The 17,073-nt window shown below is 34.2% G+C and overlaps 1 protein-coding gene across 1 annotated transcript; it reads left to right on the forward strand.

The window, feature by feature from the left end:
- The first annotated feature begins 8,100 nt into the window (after window positions 1-8,100).
- LOC131637433 (putative protein FAR1-RELATED SEQUENCE 10) lies at window positions 8,101-11,046 on the forward strand. The gene is made up of 4 exons (XM_058908019.1): window positions 8,101-8,283; window positions 8,421-9,450; window positions 9,536-9,979; window positions 10,119-11,046. The coding sequence occupies exons 2-4, from the start codon at window positions 8,425-8,427 to the stop codon at window positions 10,743-10,745; spliced, it is 2,097 nt and encodes a 698-aa protein (XP_058764002.1). The 5' UTR covers window positions 8,101-8,283; window positions 8,421-8,424; the 3' UTR covers window positions 10,746-11,046.
- The last annotated feature ends 6,027 nt before the right edge of the window (window positions 11,047-17,073 follow it).

Consider the following 17,073-nt stretch of genomic DNA (forward strand, 5'->3'; position numbering starts at 1 on the left):
AGAAAATTTATTAGCAAAGATAACAAATAGACAATAAAGTTTTTAATTTGTCACTAACGAAAAAAAACTATGTGAGAATGCTATTTAAGTAATACACTATTAAATATATTAAAAAAAAGTTTAAAAGAAATGTTAAAAAAAAAGTTTAAAAAAAAAATTTAAATAATAAGTTAAAAAAAGTTTAAAAAAAAAAGAAAAAAAAAGTAATTAAACCGCCAATTTTCCGGTTTTCCCGGTTTTTCCAGTTTTCACCGGTTTGATAGCATACCCGATCCGACTATTAAACCAGACCGGTTACCTGGCCGGTTCCCGGTTCGACTGGTCCGACCGACCGGTCCGGTCTGGTTTTTAAAACACTGTAAAATAGTATTATGAAAATTGGTTTAATTAATAAAATTCACTCATACCCTTTAAATTTATGAATTTAACTTTTTTCTATTTATTCATTATAAGATAAAATAGTATTACAAAATGTTTAAGACTAAATTAATCCACAAGTAAGAGTGGCATCATTTAAGTCTGTTTTGCAAAAGTCTGTAAGAAAAATTGGATGGACATAGTTAAGGGTGTGAATCTAAATCTCTGTTCCGTTCTGCAAAAAAAAGTGAGGGTGGGACGGACTAAGCCTGGTGGCACTATATTTTTTAAGCTTAAAAAAACAAAAATCTATGCTAATATTCATGTCCACAAAAGCTCGCATAAAAAACGGGACAGGGTGGGACAATTATATTAATGGGTGAAGGCCTAAAATTTTGGCTCGCCCTTCACTAAAGTGCAAAACGGAGATGTTCAAGAATCAGACCAGTTTTACTAGCCACAACCACCGATTAAGAGATAAAAGACTACTATGTGCAACTATACAAATTTAATATTTATTCAATATTATTATTAGATAATCTTTAATTAAAATATAAAAAAACAGATTTAATCACATATTAATGAAAGGGTAGTTTAGGAAAATATAAATGTCTTTTGGAAAATAAGTTGCATATGGACCAAGCAAACTTTGAAAAGCCAATAAGAACATTAATTCAAACTTAGAATCTCTTCACATATATTATACTTACCAACACTAAGAAATCACAAAATTCTCTTCATCTCTTCACCTTTTCATATTCTTCCTCCTCCTCTTTGTAGTAAAAGTGCAATTCAAGAAACCATGGATGTATCAGAAAAGCTTCTAAAATACAGATACCCTATAACAATAGCAATATCAATTTCAATATTATTTTCCTTGGTGATATATGCAGCTCCACATTTTCTAAGCATTCTGGCTTATTTTTGGCCTTTATTTGCTTCCACTACTGTCTTCTTGATAGCAATAATTGCCTTTGGAGGTGTTTCAAAATTCTCAAGTGAAACTAATGATGAAAAAGCTGGTGAAGGACTCTTGGATTATGTAGCAGGAAAGCAAGAACATAGTCAAGAGGCTCAGTATTTTTAAGTCAATCACGAGTGTTCATGTTTTATGGTTATTTCAGATGGGCCAATTAGAACTGTTAAGAAACCTTTCAAGTTCATTATCTATGTTCAATGATGTCATGTATTTCTGCTCTATGAGATAATTGTATCAAATATCAATATATAATGTATATAATGATTGTCACTACAATAATGTAGTTTTTAAATGCATGATCTCATTGTTTTAGTTTTAATGTCATTTTCCTATATGCCCAAAACTTTTTTTCCTTTTGAGAAAACATATATAAAAGATAGCATCTCAAATCACTTCTACCTTAACTATAGGTATAAATTCATCTCTATGTATGTAGAGTGTTGGATTGGTATATTTGCAAAGGACTCATAAGAAGCGGTGTAAGGGTTTTCTAAGAATAGACTATACAATATGTCGCCCACCGAGCTTCCCACTCTCTATTTGTGAAAACACGCGCCCATTATTTAGTGATATCGCCTATTTCTTGAATTTCTTGCCAGTCATGAAAAGTGACGTGTTCCTATCTATAACGGTATGAGAGCAGGAGTTAAGATGGGGAATGTTATCCATAAAATTATGGGAAATAACTACCTTTTTTCCACACTTATGAAAGTGGAAAGTACGGATATTATCTTCTTGGATCCTAAGACTCAAGTCTAAAAGTCTCTTATAAATATTCCAATCTTAAGGTTGAGAAGAACATTCAATTCTCTCGGAAAACACCGTAGACAAAATTTCCCACCTTCATTCCTCTAACATCACAACAATTCTAAAAACCTCGGACAACCCCCGAGTATAAGTGTTAAATTTTTTGAGAGAGAATTTTATTGTCTATTATAATCCTCTTTATTTTGAATGATTAGTCTCTACAATTACAATTGCGCGTAGAAGATACTCAATTTATAAATAAATAAATAAAAACTTATGGGGTGACTTAGAATATCCTCTTTCTTGAGTTTGTTTGCTTTCTTTTTATCTTGATTATGAGAACAAAATAAGAGGACAGTTATTAAAATCAGCATTCCTAAAATATATACATATTAAATTGGTAGGTGAAGCAACTATATGAGATAACTAGTGGTTGCTATTTTGTTTAGTTCATGTGCTACATGTGTCTGCTTCCCTTTATTCTTACTACCTTTAATGGGTGAATTGATGGTTGCCTGATTCATTCATCGCCCACATGCATTTTAGATAATATGTCTTCAGCAATCACCATGAAAGAGTGATATAGAACATTAGAGGGATACATGTTTGATTTACCCATAGAGTATACAAAGTAATTTTTTATTTGCTTTCTTCTAGTCACACTTATAAGTTCAATTTTTGGCATAGACATGTTTTCAATCCCACAGTTTTAAATTTCTTTGTTTAGGCTTAAACTATAATGGGTCGATCTTCCTTAATTAATGCTACCCCAAAAATATCTCTCGATATGCCTAATTGTATGCCTAGTCCTGTTTTTCATCTTTATTTATAAATCACTTTGACTGTATTTGGTTTCACATTGAGGCCATTTAATATTGATTAATTTTGATAGGTTAGGTTGATCTTTAGTATAATTGATATTTTCTTTAAAATTAATTTTAACTTGAAGTTGTGATTTTTAACTTTTAAATTTAAGAGTTTAAAGGTAGTGTACTGACAGTGTAAACAAACTTTACACATACATCCAATCAAAATGCTTACACTTGCCATGTCATATTAGTTTTTTTAAATTAAAATTGTGTTTTAATTAGATACATGGTTGTAATTGGTTGACAGTGTAAAAATATTTTATACTGTCAGTGCATATCCTTTTTTCTTTAAATTTAAATGTGATCTTTATATTTAAATCGGACCCATACAACATCACCTAACGATCCACACACTTACAATCACATGAGGAGCTCGATAGACCTTAACTAAGGTTAGGGCACAAGTTCGACATGTAGGCGATGTCACCACATCTTGAGATAATCTCAAAGGCGAGTCATCCACCAGGCTCCCAAATGAAGTGGAGTCGTACTAGTCATGATCGGGAAAATAACCTCACAACTTCTCATGTATTGCCAGGTCATAAAGGGCCATATATACCTGCCTCAAAGGGCTAGGCTAAGAGATCATATTATTTACAAATCACTTAAGTAAAACCTCTTCTTTGGCTTATCACAAGTAGTGTATGTATTGTTGTAATCAGGATAAGTACAATTGGTGCCCACTGTGGGGGGCATGTTAAAACATTTCAGAGCCACACATTTCAAGATATTTGTTGATCTAGCCATCATTTCTTAATGATGGCCACATACGTTACATTCAGTGCTAGCGATTGGGAAGGTATTGCGAAGATGTAGGTCTTTGTGGGTGAACTACACTAGCATAACTAAAACCTACAAGTTGATGTCTACACTATTCGGTAATAACAGTGGCATGCCAACATATTTCAAGAGGGAATATAAGTCAAAGACCCTTAACTCCTCTTTGTCAAAATCAAGCATGCCCCAATCTCATATAATTTCATGTTACTTCATATAAGTCCAAGACCCTTAACCCCTCTTTGTCAAAATCAAGAATACCTCAATTTCATATAATTTCATGTTACCTCCTAGTAACATTGGATGGGAAGAGAGACTCTCGGCAGGATGTCACTACCTTCAACATACAAATTGTGATCATAGGTGTGTTAGAGTCGCTTAAATGCAAGTTCTTCTTTAGAACTTTGAAAAGGACATATTTACGTTGGTATATGAATCTTTCCAGATTATGTGTACCTATCTATTAAGACCTATCCCATAAATTGATCCCTAAGTTCTAAGCCAACAAACACTTGTAGTGATTCATAACAGCAACACAATTCTTTCATTATTCAACATATATATTTATTACTTTTCTCCAATTCATGGCAATCATCAAGAATTATAATATGGTATCAAAGAGATAAATATTCCAATATAATCCTACCATATTTATTTGAGTCTTGAGCATTTTATTCATCATTTCTTTACTATTTTTTCTCAAACATCAAATTTATTAAGTTACTCATAGCAAATTCTTGAATGTAAACAAAATGAATACATGAGTCTTAGTATAGCCCGTAACGACCATGTTGAGTCCTCAACACTAAATGAAAGCTTGAAGTTATGCTCTAGACACTGAAAAAACGTATGCACTTTAGAATCATCCATGAAATTCTAAATGAAAGTGAGATTACCTAGGTTGACATCTCCAAAACCAAATTATGTCCCGACCTGATTCAAGTTAATACTGGTAGGATAATGCCCTATATAAATGGATCAAGGTTAATTACCTATAGTTCATTGGTGGAAGCTACATCATTAATTTCTTAAGTTCTAAAGGTGAATTCCTTCGATTGGGTTTTTTGGGTTCTCCATATTAAAACTCAAATAAAATATCATAAATGAAAAAGGAGGAAAATGAAAATATCTTAGGTTTAAAGTTGTTTGATCGAAGAAATAGAATGTTGATGCAAGTAATCGAACAAAAAACTATAATTTGGAAGCTTTTCGACTATTAGAAATACACAATTTGCGGAAAATAATATGCAGGTATACCTGCGGATTTTCCTACGATTTTTTAAAATAAAATAATTTTTCCTGCGGATCGTGATTTTGCAGGAATACCTGCGGATTTTTCTGTGGAAAATATATTTCAAATAAAAACCAAACTAAATTATCAATAAGAGCTTAGAATTATCAACTTGTGTGATATTTATTTACTCTTTTGTATGCTTCTCTATCAGGTATTTTGTTTAAAGGATGCGGCCAGAATATAGAAGCTCTCAATGCTTCTATTAATGTTGTACAAGTTGAATCAAACCACATTCCTAGCAAAATCTTAATGAGCGCTTTGACTCATAAAATGGGTACGAAGGTGTTGCCTGCTGCCAGAAGCATGTTGTCGGATGCACTTAGAGTGTTTTATGTTGACTTCCTTTAATCAAATGTTGTTTCACCCTTTTAGAGGCATCTCATCAATGTAGATCATCAATGGTTTTGTAATCGGAGATGTGCGAGGCAGTTTGGAAATGCGCACTCCCTTGGTAGCACTACACTTGGATTTTGGTGTCGGTGAATCCGGAATTAAAGAATCAACATATTCATGATAAGAAGGAGTCTTCTTAGTTGATGTGTCATCTTGGGCACTTTTCGCCCTTTTAGGCGCACCCTTAGTTTTAACCGGTTGGGAAGGACGTTTCAAATCAGTTGTTTCTAGAAAAAGAGACTTTTCTCAATTGTTCTTTTATGTGCAATTTCATGGTGTCGTCCACTTTATAAAATCTATCCATGATCACATCCAACTCGGTTGTGATGTTTACATTGGATTCACCCTCTTTTGCCGATTCGTAATCATCAAATGAGAGTCTTTTCCAATGATTGGTTACTTCATCCATGCGTATCGGGGAATTCAACTTTATCTTTTTAGAAATTAAACAAGCACATGGAAGCCCGTAAGTTTTTCTAATTGTACACCCACACTTCTAACTATTTGGACCCTTCATATCTGCCTGCTTTGCTTTATTAAAAATAAAATTCAATCCCTCCGGGGATATGTTGAAAATCAATTGCGAGTAGAGAGTGTTTCCCTTTAACCAGTGTTCCAGTCTTGCTCCGAACAAATGATGTTTGAAGTTCATTATGTTGATTTTGTAGCATTTGGTTCACCGTGTCTCATCCCCTACAAAAATCCCTCTTGCTATCACCCAACTATTTCTTTAACGCCGCATGTGCGGATTCAAATCGGTTGGATGTTGTGCAACCCAAATGTCTAACTTGCTCCGTCCAAGTGCATAAAACTTTCTCTTTCACCTTTTCAAGGATAATAGATTCAACGTATTTTAGAAAATCGTGATATCCAACACACAATGTCCTGAATTGTACCATATTCTTCGTATACATCTCTTCGGTACATGAATTTAAAATAACCGTCCATGCACCCATTATCTTCTCGACCACAACACCGGGTTTAATGATGTGTCGTTGTCATCCTTTTTTTATTTCGTGCCAATCGCGAGTTTGAGCTTAGATCTCACATTTTTTGTTATATGATACCGACAAAGTAATGTAGTTGATGTCGAAAAGACGATACTAGTCGCATTCATAAGGGATTATCTCGGTCAGTAACAATGACACTAGGCATATTGTGTGGATCAACCAAAAAAGTCTTGCATATTCCCAATGCCCATGTAACGTTATCTTCTTTCTCACATTCCAAAAAAGCGGATCCAACCGAAAATGTGTTGTCCGTAGAGGTCACACCAACCATTTCTAGAAGCTTAAGCCTATACTTGTTGGTCTTGTACGTCGAATCAATTATAAGGACGGTTGGAAATGTGTTGAACAGGTTGATACTTTCGGGATGAGTCCAAAATATGTCATGAATAATAACGTTGTCCTCACAAGCTCTGTACCTTGAAACGTATTGCTTATCACCCAAAAGTTTCAAAATTTGTTGCATTTCCGACCTCAGACCTATTTTCGCAATGTTCAGTCTGTAGCGTTCATTGTATACCTGTTTGATATTTGAAACATTTTCTGGTCTTTTTCGCTTCAAATCGGCAAGTATGTTTCTCGGCGCAATTTTGATTATCGATAATTTAAAATAGAATCCTTCTCTTCGCAACTTAGCCGACACACAATTGGATGCCCATGTATCTTGGTTTCCAATGCGTGATTATGAAGTCCGCAAACGACGCTAAAATGCCACAAACCATCAATCCTACAAGGTACGCGCAACTTAAACAGACACACACTTTCTCAATCCCGTGTCATCATGTTTTAACTTCCGATTTGTTGGAACATATCTCCCACCCCCTCTCGCATTTCATCACAACAAATGCTTGCCTTCTACTATTGTCATTGTCGGACCTTGCTATCATAACGCCAAATCCAATTTTACCAGCTTCAATTTGGATCCACTCAAGCAAATGTTGACGAGAAGTGAAAGTCATTTCATTTGTAAATTGTGGCCAAACATCTACTGCAATGACAAGCATTTAACACCGTCGCTCACCTCTTTTGGCTTAGCATCTTCGTTGACCTCCTCCAGAACTTCTACTGCATCTCTGGCAATGTTGTCGGGATGCACCATACCTAATATGTGCATAAAACATACATTCTGTCAAAAGTGTTTTTCTAATTCTGTAACAGACCTTATTTCGGATATGCACTTCCGAAATAAGTTTGGTGGATTTTGGTTAATGCATATCCGAAGTAACACAATTTTCTTCTTCTACAAATCAGCACCAATGCAAGGAAATAAGAGATGAAATGAGGAAACTTACCTCAAACTGTAGCTTTCTAGGCTCTCTTTACTATGATCAACCACTTGAAACTTGGTTTGAAGACGAAAAATTGATTCAAAATGATTGAAGTATTGGAGAGAGTTTTTTAAGTGGAACAGAATGAATGAAATAGTGAAGATGGAAAAATATATATGAAGGGTTTTTCGGTTATGCATATCCGAAAAACCTCTGACATTTTAAATCCCAACGTTTAAATAAAATTTTCATATGTGTTTTTCACTCTATATAAATGTAAATGAGAAATTTTCTTTTTTCTTTTTATTCAAATGGATTAAAAAAAAAGTGTATTTTAAATGGCCGGTAAATGAAGCCAAATTTTTTTTTTTTCACAAAATGAACTCAATTTTTGTAACAAAAAGAAAAAAAGAAAAAGGTATACAAATTTTAGTAGAAAAAAATCCCCAATTTTGGCTTAAAGTGTAGTTCATATACCCCGATTAATAATCCCCAAAATGAAAATCCAATTTAGATTTCTTTTACAGTGAATCTCTAGTTGAGCTGTGAAACAAGAAGAACCAAAGAACAAGTGTCTCTCTCCGTATCTCCGGTATGTAATTCACAATATTCACCAATTTTCGCAATTCCACTTCCTATTCCGTTTCTGCAATTTCGCTAAATTTTTATGTTTTATAATAAATTTTTAAAGTAAGCTTTTTGAGAATTTTTCACGCTCTATTCATGTAGAATAATGACTCATTTACCCTCGAAAAACCTATGGATTCGGAAGCAACAATGTCCTTGTGGAGATTGGAAGTGTTACATTACACAAGAGGGTGTTACTAAAGAGGATTCCACAACACCAGAATCAGTGAAACCTGATAAAACATCTTCTTGTATAGCTATCATTACCCCTTATGTTGGAATGGTGTTTAGGACTGATGATGAAGCTTTTGAATATTACGGTAATTTCGCTAGGAAGAATGGGTTCTCTATTAGAAAAGAAAGATCTAGAATTAGCCCGCAGTTAGGTGTTTACAAGCGCGACTTTGTTTGTTATCGATCCGGGTTTGCACCGGTGAAGAAGAAGGCGAACGGTGAGCATCATAGAGATAGGAAATCGGTGAGGTGCGGATGTGATGCGAAAATGTATCTGTCTAAGGAGGTTATGGATGGTGGTGTTTGCCAATGGGTTGTTGTGCAGTTTAGTAATGTACATAATCATGAGCTTTTGGAAGATGATCAGGTGCGGCTTTTACCTGCGTATCGGAAGATTCACGAGGATGATCAAGAGCGGATATTGTTGCTTTCGAAAGCTGGGTTTCCGATACATCGGATAGTGAAGATGCTTGAGCTGGAAAAAGGGATTCAAGGTGGGCATTTGCCGTTCTTGGAAAGGGATGTGAGGAACTTTGTCCAGAATCGCAAGAAGGTTGTTCAAGAGAACGAGGCGATGTTAAGTGAGAAACGAGAAAATGATGTTTTGGAGCTTCTTGAGGTGTGTAAAGCTGTGAAAGAAGGTGATGTTGAGTTTGTTTATGATTTTACTGTCGATAAGAATGAGAAAGTTGAAAATATAGCTTGGTCGTATGGTGATTCTGTTAATGCGAATGCTTTGTTTGGTGATGTGATTTATTTTGACATTTCTTATCGATCCGTTGCTTATGGATTGCATTTTGGAGTGTGGTTTGGTATTGATAATTGTGGTAGAATAATTTTGTTCGGTTGTGTTTTACTCCAAGACGAAACACCGCAATCGTTCTCATGGGCTTTACAGGTTTACTACTACTAGCATAATCTGTATGAGATTTTACTTGTGCTTTCATAAATTTTCCTCTTACGATGATTTTTCCTAAATACAGACTTTTCTCCGGTTCATGAGAGGAAGATGTCCACAAACAATTATATCTGATCTTGACCCTAGTCTTGGGGATGCAATTAGAAGCGAATTTCAAGGAACTAAACATGTCATACCACTATGGAATATTTTGAATAAGGTACATAGTTGGTTTTCTATTCCTCTTGGATCTCGCATTGTAGAGTTTCAATCAGAGTTCAATGCGTTATTTCAAATTGAGAATACAGAAGAATTTGAACTTCAATGGAGCCAAATGATTTCTATGTTTGAACTTGGTTCAGATAAACATATCGATTTACTGTATTCGGTTCGAGCTTCCTGGGCACAATCATATGTAAGAGGTTATTTCTTAGCTCAAATGGCGACAACAGCTTATTCCAAGTCTATAGATGCATTTTTTGAAGGGATCTTCACTGAACATACATGTTTGCGTAGCTTTTTTGAACAGGTATGTGGGTTAACGATTCAGAAGTAGGTGTGTTCTTATTTATGATTTGATTTGATTTACAATTCAGAAGTAGGTGTGTTCTTATTTATGATTTGAATCTGGATTTGATAACCATGCTCTTATGACATTTCCGTGGCAGGTTGGTATTTCTGCAAATTTCCGGCATCAATCACATGACGAAACTCAATATACTAATCTCAGAACCTACATACCAATAGAAGAGCATGCGCGGAGCATCCTCACACCCTATGCTTTCAATTCTTTGCAACAAGAGTTATTGTTGGCAATGCAATACTCTACATCTGAAATGGCCAATGGATCGTATATTATACGACACTTCAAAAGGTTGGATGGAGATCGGTTCGTGATATGGTTGGCGGAAGAAGAACAGATACACTGCTCTTGCAAAGAGTTTGAATCGTCAGGGATATTATGCAGACATGCTCTTCATGTACTTGTAATAAAGAATTACTTTCATCTTCCTGACAAATACTATTTAAGTAGATGGCGTAGGGAATGTTCTTTACCCGTCGAGGATGAGCATAACAACAACCAAAGTATTATTGGTAGGGAATGGTTTCAAGAATATCAATCTCTAGTTGAAACTTTGTTGTCGGAGTCATCCATTACAAAGGAGCGATCTGACTATGTTCGCAAAGAACTGACAAAAGAACTTAATAGGATTCTTAATGAGGTTAGAAATCTTCCTGAGACTGACAATGTTTGCAGCATGAACGTGCCGGTTTCACCAAATGGCCAAGTTTGAAGTTTTTGATTGTACATATTGTGATGAAATGCAAAATTAGAAACCAGTAGCATAATGATACCATGGTATTTGAGATCTGTTAATATTACTGTTGTTTACAATTACAAGGGCAAGTTATTTGGCTGTGTATAAGATGAAAATGAAGATTGTTGTTGTGTTACTTTGGCATTTGAGCTCTGTTAATATTGCTTTTATTTTTCATTCCCTTTCATATTATCGCTTAAATTTCTGCCAATTCAAATACAAATATAGACTAAGAAAAATACTGATTGAAATGAAGTCTGATAGACCACAATTAGATGGAAAATTCTGGAAGTGCCATTCACCAGAACCATGGCTGTGTTTTTCAGTTTACTTTGTTTTTTTAATACAAATTGTATATTAGGATTAAAATCAGAATTATAATCCTAAACTAAAAAGCATGGAAATCCTAATTCGAAAGCAATAAATCCAAATTAAAATCATCTGGTCTTGCAAGTTTAGCACGTGATAGCGCCTTGCCTCCTAGTATCGCGGAGGGGACACATGCGGTAGGAATGGGAACGTGACAGATTGGGGTGCAGAGTCGCTCTCTCTGATCCATCTCCACATCAGTATCCCCAGTGTCCTCCTCAACATCAGCGCAGGCACTAGTTATATAATTCTTCAATATTCACATTTCCTGCCTTGTCGCATTGGCCAAAGATATTATGCGCTAAGACTTTGAAAGTAGCTGATGGTCGGTTATGAATGCAGGAAGATTTCTTCCCTTCCATACTTAATGCCAGTTCCCCAATCAGCCGCTGCCAGAATGAGTCAAACTCAAGCATGTAGGGTCCATCAGTGGGAACCCCGTCGACAATGCCAAATTGCAACTGCATGATGCAGGTTACCAATTTCATCTCGGTTAAACTTATACTCTCTAATAAACAACCTAAAAATAGTCCCTCCAAAACCTTGGTCGCATCTCCTATGATAGATATAACTAAGCGAGCTGGGAAACTCAAGTGTGAGTCTTCATAGGTTAGGTGTTGTAGAGTCAGAAAGTGACTCCAACCTATCCTATCAAACATCCAGCTAACACTATCATATAAGCCTAAATTTCTCAGACAAGAATTGTCAGCGTGCCTGGTCGGAGAAATGTCTCGCTGAGCTAGTACTTCGAACCTTTTCCTATGTGTCTCGTCCTTGAACTCAATTCCCAAATAAGCTGGGTGGGTGGGGTAGCTCAGTTGACACTTGTTAGCTGAGTTAAGGAAGTTGTTGGTCCAGGGTTCAAATCTTGACAGCAACATTTATTTGTAAACAAGTTGTTAATACTTATAAATCAACAACTTTTAAAAATAAAAATAATTTCCAAATAATCAAATTGTTCTATTCTTGGAGGCTTTTTGAAAATTTGAAATTCATGCAAGGGCGAATTTATGTGTATGGCATTGGGGGCTTGAGCCACCACGAGAAAATGAAAAGTTCATTTGATAATACTCCTCTTACTTTTATCAGCCCCCATTAAAATAAATTAGCTTTACTAGTTACACATATAAACTTATCATAAATTTATTTTTTTACGGTATGTATTACTTTAAGTTTTGCATTTAGTTCAACATTATCTAGTTTTTTTAGTGAAATATTTTTTAATTTTTATTTACTAATGCATTCATTTTAAAGTATGATATTTAAAGATATTAATTTTGTTTAACTAATATTATTTTTATCTTCTATTTATTTTTAATAATTGTAAACTTGCAAATAACTTTTTTGTGTTTATTGAAAAAAATATTTTATATGTTCAATTAGTTTTAAAGATTAATGTTTATGTATAGACAATGTAAAATCAAATAGTGATTTGATTTTATGTATGTATAAAAGATTACATTGAAAATACATAGATATTAATCTCTTAGTTTAATTAGTAAAATAAAATCAATCATCACTACAAAAAATAGGAAGTTTGGTTTTTTTTTTAACCATCAAGAAAAATAGCTAATTAAATATTTTATTCTGTTACTAAGATTATTATTTTTAGATATTTTAAAGTAGAAATGAGATCACCTATCCTTCTAAAATCTTGATGAAAATTAAAAAGTATATACTATATTCAATAATATATTTATTTATGAAGTTAACTTTTTTTTGGGTAAGCTTTATGAGTTAACTTTGATTATGCTTAGTTCCGGTAATCACTGAAAAATGATTAATTAATAGGCTTAATAAAAAAATACTATTAAATATTTTCAAAATATAAAAATTAATGTTGAAAATCCACCAAAACGTATGATGAAGTTTTATTAATTTTGATGAATAAGATTGTTATCATCTCACGATAACAATGAAAAGAGAAGAAATTTAAAGAAGAAAAGATATTAGGATTTTTGTAGAGTAACTCTTTGTCCATAAACTATGGAAAAATTTATTATTCACTTGCAACTGCAAATTCTGTTAATACAACTCAATTGACTTGATTACAAAATAATAAAGGTTACTCCCTATTTATAGATTTAGGATAGTTTGCTCTATGGCAAAAGTCTAAAACTATAAAAGCGCAAAATACCTATTTTGGAACTAAATCAAATATAATCTATTTTAAATCTAAATTAAATCTATCTAGATCTAAAACAAATCTTTTCGACACTCCTTTGTCTTTGTTGAACAAACTGCTTCGACACAAGGAATTAGTTTCAACACACCACCTAATTCATTATGTCTAAGCTATCAATATTTATCATAGCTCTTAGTCTTCTGAATATTTCGACCTATGCTCCCTTCATTATGATGTCTGCAATCTGATTCTCAGTTCTGCAGTGTTCCAAGTTCATCTTCCCATCAGCTACTTGCTCTCGAAGATAATTGAACCTCATTTCGATGTGTTTGCTTCGACCATGCGTTATCAAATTCTTCACGAGGTTGATAGCCGACATGTTGTCGATCTTCATGGTAATTGCTCCATGATCTTTACCTGTTATCTCTTCGACCAAGTTCACCATCCATGTTGCTTAACATGCGCAAAGAGAAGAAGTTATGTACTCTGCTTCGCATGATGATAATGCCACTACTGATTCCTTTCTCGAACTCCAAGCAACTGGTGCACCACCTAGCATAAACACATATCTTACTATGAATTTTCTATCCTTAGCATCACTACACCAACTCGAATCAATGTATCCCACTAACTTGCATTCTTTTCCTTTATCAGTTGTAGGAAATAAAATGTCATAGTTGAGCGTACCTTTTAGATACCTCAATATCCTCTTCGTCGCTGCTAGGTGTGATACTTTTGGCTTCTCCATGAATTTACTTACCATACCTACACTGTATGCTAAGCCATGCTTTGTATGACAAAGGTATCTTAATGACTCAATAAGTATTCTGTACTGGGTTGGATCAACATCATCTTCATCGGCATCTTTCGACAGTTGCAGTCTTGGTTTTGCAGGTGTCGAAGTCAAGTTGCATTCTTCCATCTCAAATCTCTTGAGAATTTCACTTACATATCTTATTTGATGCATCATCAAACCTCTACTACTCTTGTAGAATTCTATGCCAAGGAAATATGAAATGTCGCCAGATTAAACATTTCGAATTCCTTGCTGAGATCACCTTTAAAGTCTTCGATCTCTTTCTTGTAGCTACCTGTTATTAACCAGTCATCAACATAAAGAAATAATATAAGCAATTTATTTTTGCTTCTTCTTACATATACTCCATGTTCAGTTGTGCACTTCACAAATTCCTTCTCCCTTAGGAAACTGTAGATCTTATTCAAAGCTCTTGGAGTTTGTTTCAATCCATACAGGGCTTTATGAAGCCTGTACACCTTTCTCTCTTCGCCATGTTTCGCTCTTGGTTGCTTTGGTATGAGGGTTTTCTCTGATTCGACCAGCTTCCTTATTGCTGACTTCGACCAGTCGAATTGTTGTAGCCACCTCTAAATTTATTTCCATTCCAACTTCCTTTGCCTTTCTTTTCGTTTGGCGACTGAGCCTGCAGAGCCACATCACTCTATGACTTTCCTGCAGTTATTTCATCCATTCGTTGTTCATGAGATTCAAGCGTCCTTTGAAGCTCTTATTTTGTCAATTTCGACAAATCCTCCGACTCTTCTATGGATACCACCATGTGGTCGAACTCAGGGGCCAAAGACCTCAAGATCTTCGAAACAACAGCTCTTGTTGTTAGCGCTTCTCCACATATCTTGATTTGATTCACTAGTTTCGTAACCCTGGTGAAGAAATTAGTTATGCTTTCGCTATCTTCCATCTAAAGCAATTCATACGTTCTTTTGTGAGTTTGTAACCTCACCTCTTTCACCTTCTCTGCGCCTCCAAAAGACTTTTCAAGAATCTCCCAAGCTTCTTTTGCAGATTCAAAATCACTAACCTTTTCGAAGTTGTCTGGACTCAGACATTGATGAATTATAAAGACTGCTTTATAACTTTTCTTCTTCGATTCTTCATGTTCTTTCTTTTCTTCTTCTGAAGCGTCTTCTACTCCATCCTTTACAAGATACCAAAGACCTTGACACCTGAATAGAATCTTCATATGTTTGCACCAGTTCTCATAGTTATCTACTTTCAGAATTGGTAGACTTGCTGGATAATTTCCATTCCCATAATTCACCACCATCGTGAATTTCTTCTTCTTCCCTTGATCGATAAACCGAAGCTCTTGATACAGATGTTAGAAATCCACCAAAACCTATGATGACTTTCTATCAATTTTGATGAACAAGATTGCTGTCGTCACACGATAACAATGAAAAAAGAAAAGAAATTTAAAGAAGAAAAGATATTAGGATTTCTCAGAGTAACTCTCTGCCTACAAAATATGGAAAACTTTATTATTCACTTGCAATTGTAAATTCTTTGAATACAACTCAATTGACTTGATTATAAAATAATAAGGGTTACTCCATATTTATAGATTTAGGTTAGCTTGCTCCCTAAGCCAAAAGCCCAAAACTATAAAAGCGCAAAATAACTATTTTGGAACTAAATCAAATCTAATCTATTTTAAATCTAAATTAAATCTATCTAGATCTAAAACAAATGTTTTCGACACTCCCTTGTTTCTGTCGAACAAACTATTTCGACACAAGGAATTACTTTCAACAATTAATAGACGGGAATATAGTATATAAGTTTTTATGTATTTGAGTTTTTGTTATTATAATAATTTATTTTATAAAAATGTATACACTTTCCCCACCAATCTAAACTTCGGGATCCGCCACTAAATTCATGGTGGTGGTAGGGTGAATTTCGGGATTTCGGTAGGTTTTGTAAAAGGGTGAAAGTTCTGATTTTGAGTAGTGTGATGTGTTTATGGAATGTTAGTGGTGAGTGGAATAATTTTGTTTTTGGTTTTGGATGAAAAATGAAGGTTTTGAGTTTGAGTTTTAATGGAGGTTTAATAGTGATTAGGAAGAAGAAGTTTTGAGTGAATGAGTGTGGAGAATGAAGAAGAAGATGGTGGTTTAAAGTTTTTTGACTTTAAGGAAAGAGAGAGAAATTCAAATGTTTCAATAAAGTGAAATGATGGGGATTGATTGAAAAGAAGATGGACTGGCTTTATCAGTGTTCGAAACCTGGGATTTCGCACCCAGGAGTGCTGAAGAGCGTCAGCCACGTTGACGATCAGACGGTTAATAGCTCAAGCTAGGGGTGGACAAATTTTATCCGCACGATTCAAACCGACCGACCCGTTGGTTATTTTGTGCAATCGGATCGGGTCGGATTGAGTGTCAGATTGATTTAGTTATTTAATTTTGGTATTATAGGGTTATTTCGGTCGGGCTCAGATATTATTTTGTATCCGTCAACAATCGAACCCGACCGAACTCAATTAATATTTATTTTATGAGGTTAAAGGTAGTGATTGACAGTGTAAAATAATTTTACACTATCATCCAATTGGGATTCATCAATCAGCCACGTCATATAACTTTTTTAAAAATAACAGTGTGACTTGGCACTTAACATGGTCGTGATTGGTTGACAGTGTAAAATCATTTTTCACTGTCAGTGCATATCCTTTTTTCTGTTATTTTATTTATTTTTATTATTATAAGACCAACATATTATAAAAATAAAATTCACAATATTGTCAAGTTATTATTATTTTTATAATTTAATGATAACGTTGTGCTATCACAATAATATAAGAACATGCACTATAAAATTTTGAATGTTATTTAGTTTGTAGTTTAAAGTGTGATAATGACCAAAATAATGTCAATAATATTAAAAATGTTATCACATAAAAATAATAATCAATAATTAAAATAATTATTCTTGAACTATTCTAAAAATTTGTCTTTTTTTTTTACAATTAAAAAATGAATATGTGAAAT

This window comes from Vicia villosa, unplaced genomic scaffold, assembly GCF_029867415.1.
Source record: "Vicia villosa cultivar HV-30 ecotype Madison, WI unplaced genomic scaffold, Vvil1.0 ctg.001992F_1_1, whole genome shotgun sequence".
Taxonomy (NCBI): domain Eukaryota; kingdom Viridiplantae; phylum Streptophyta; class Magnoliopsida; order Fabales; family Fabaceae; genus Vicia; species Vicia villosa.

Excerpts from the sequence above, each read along its gene's own strand:
- LOC131637433 (XM_058908019.1), top strand. The coding sequence starts at position 8,425 with ATGACTCATTTACCCTCGAAAAACCTATGGATTCGGAAGCAACAATGT. Across the intron at positions 9,451-9,535 it reads CGTTCTCATGGGCTTTACAG|ACTTTTCTCCGGTTCATGAG; the intron begins GTTTACTACTAC and ends TCCTAAATACAG. Across the intron at positions 9,980-10,118 it reads TGCGTAGCTTTTTTGAACAG|GTTGGTATTTCTGCAAATTT; the intron begins GTATGTGGGTTA and ends TTTCCGTGGCAG.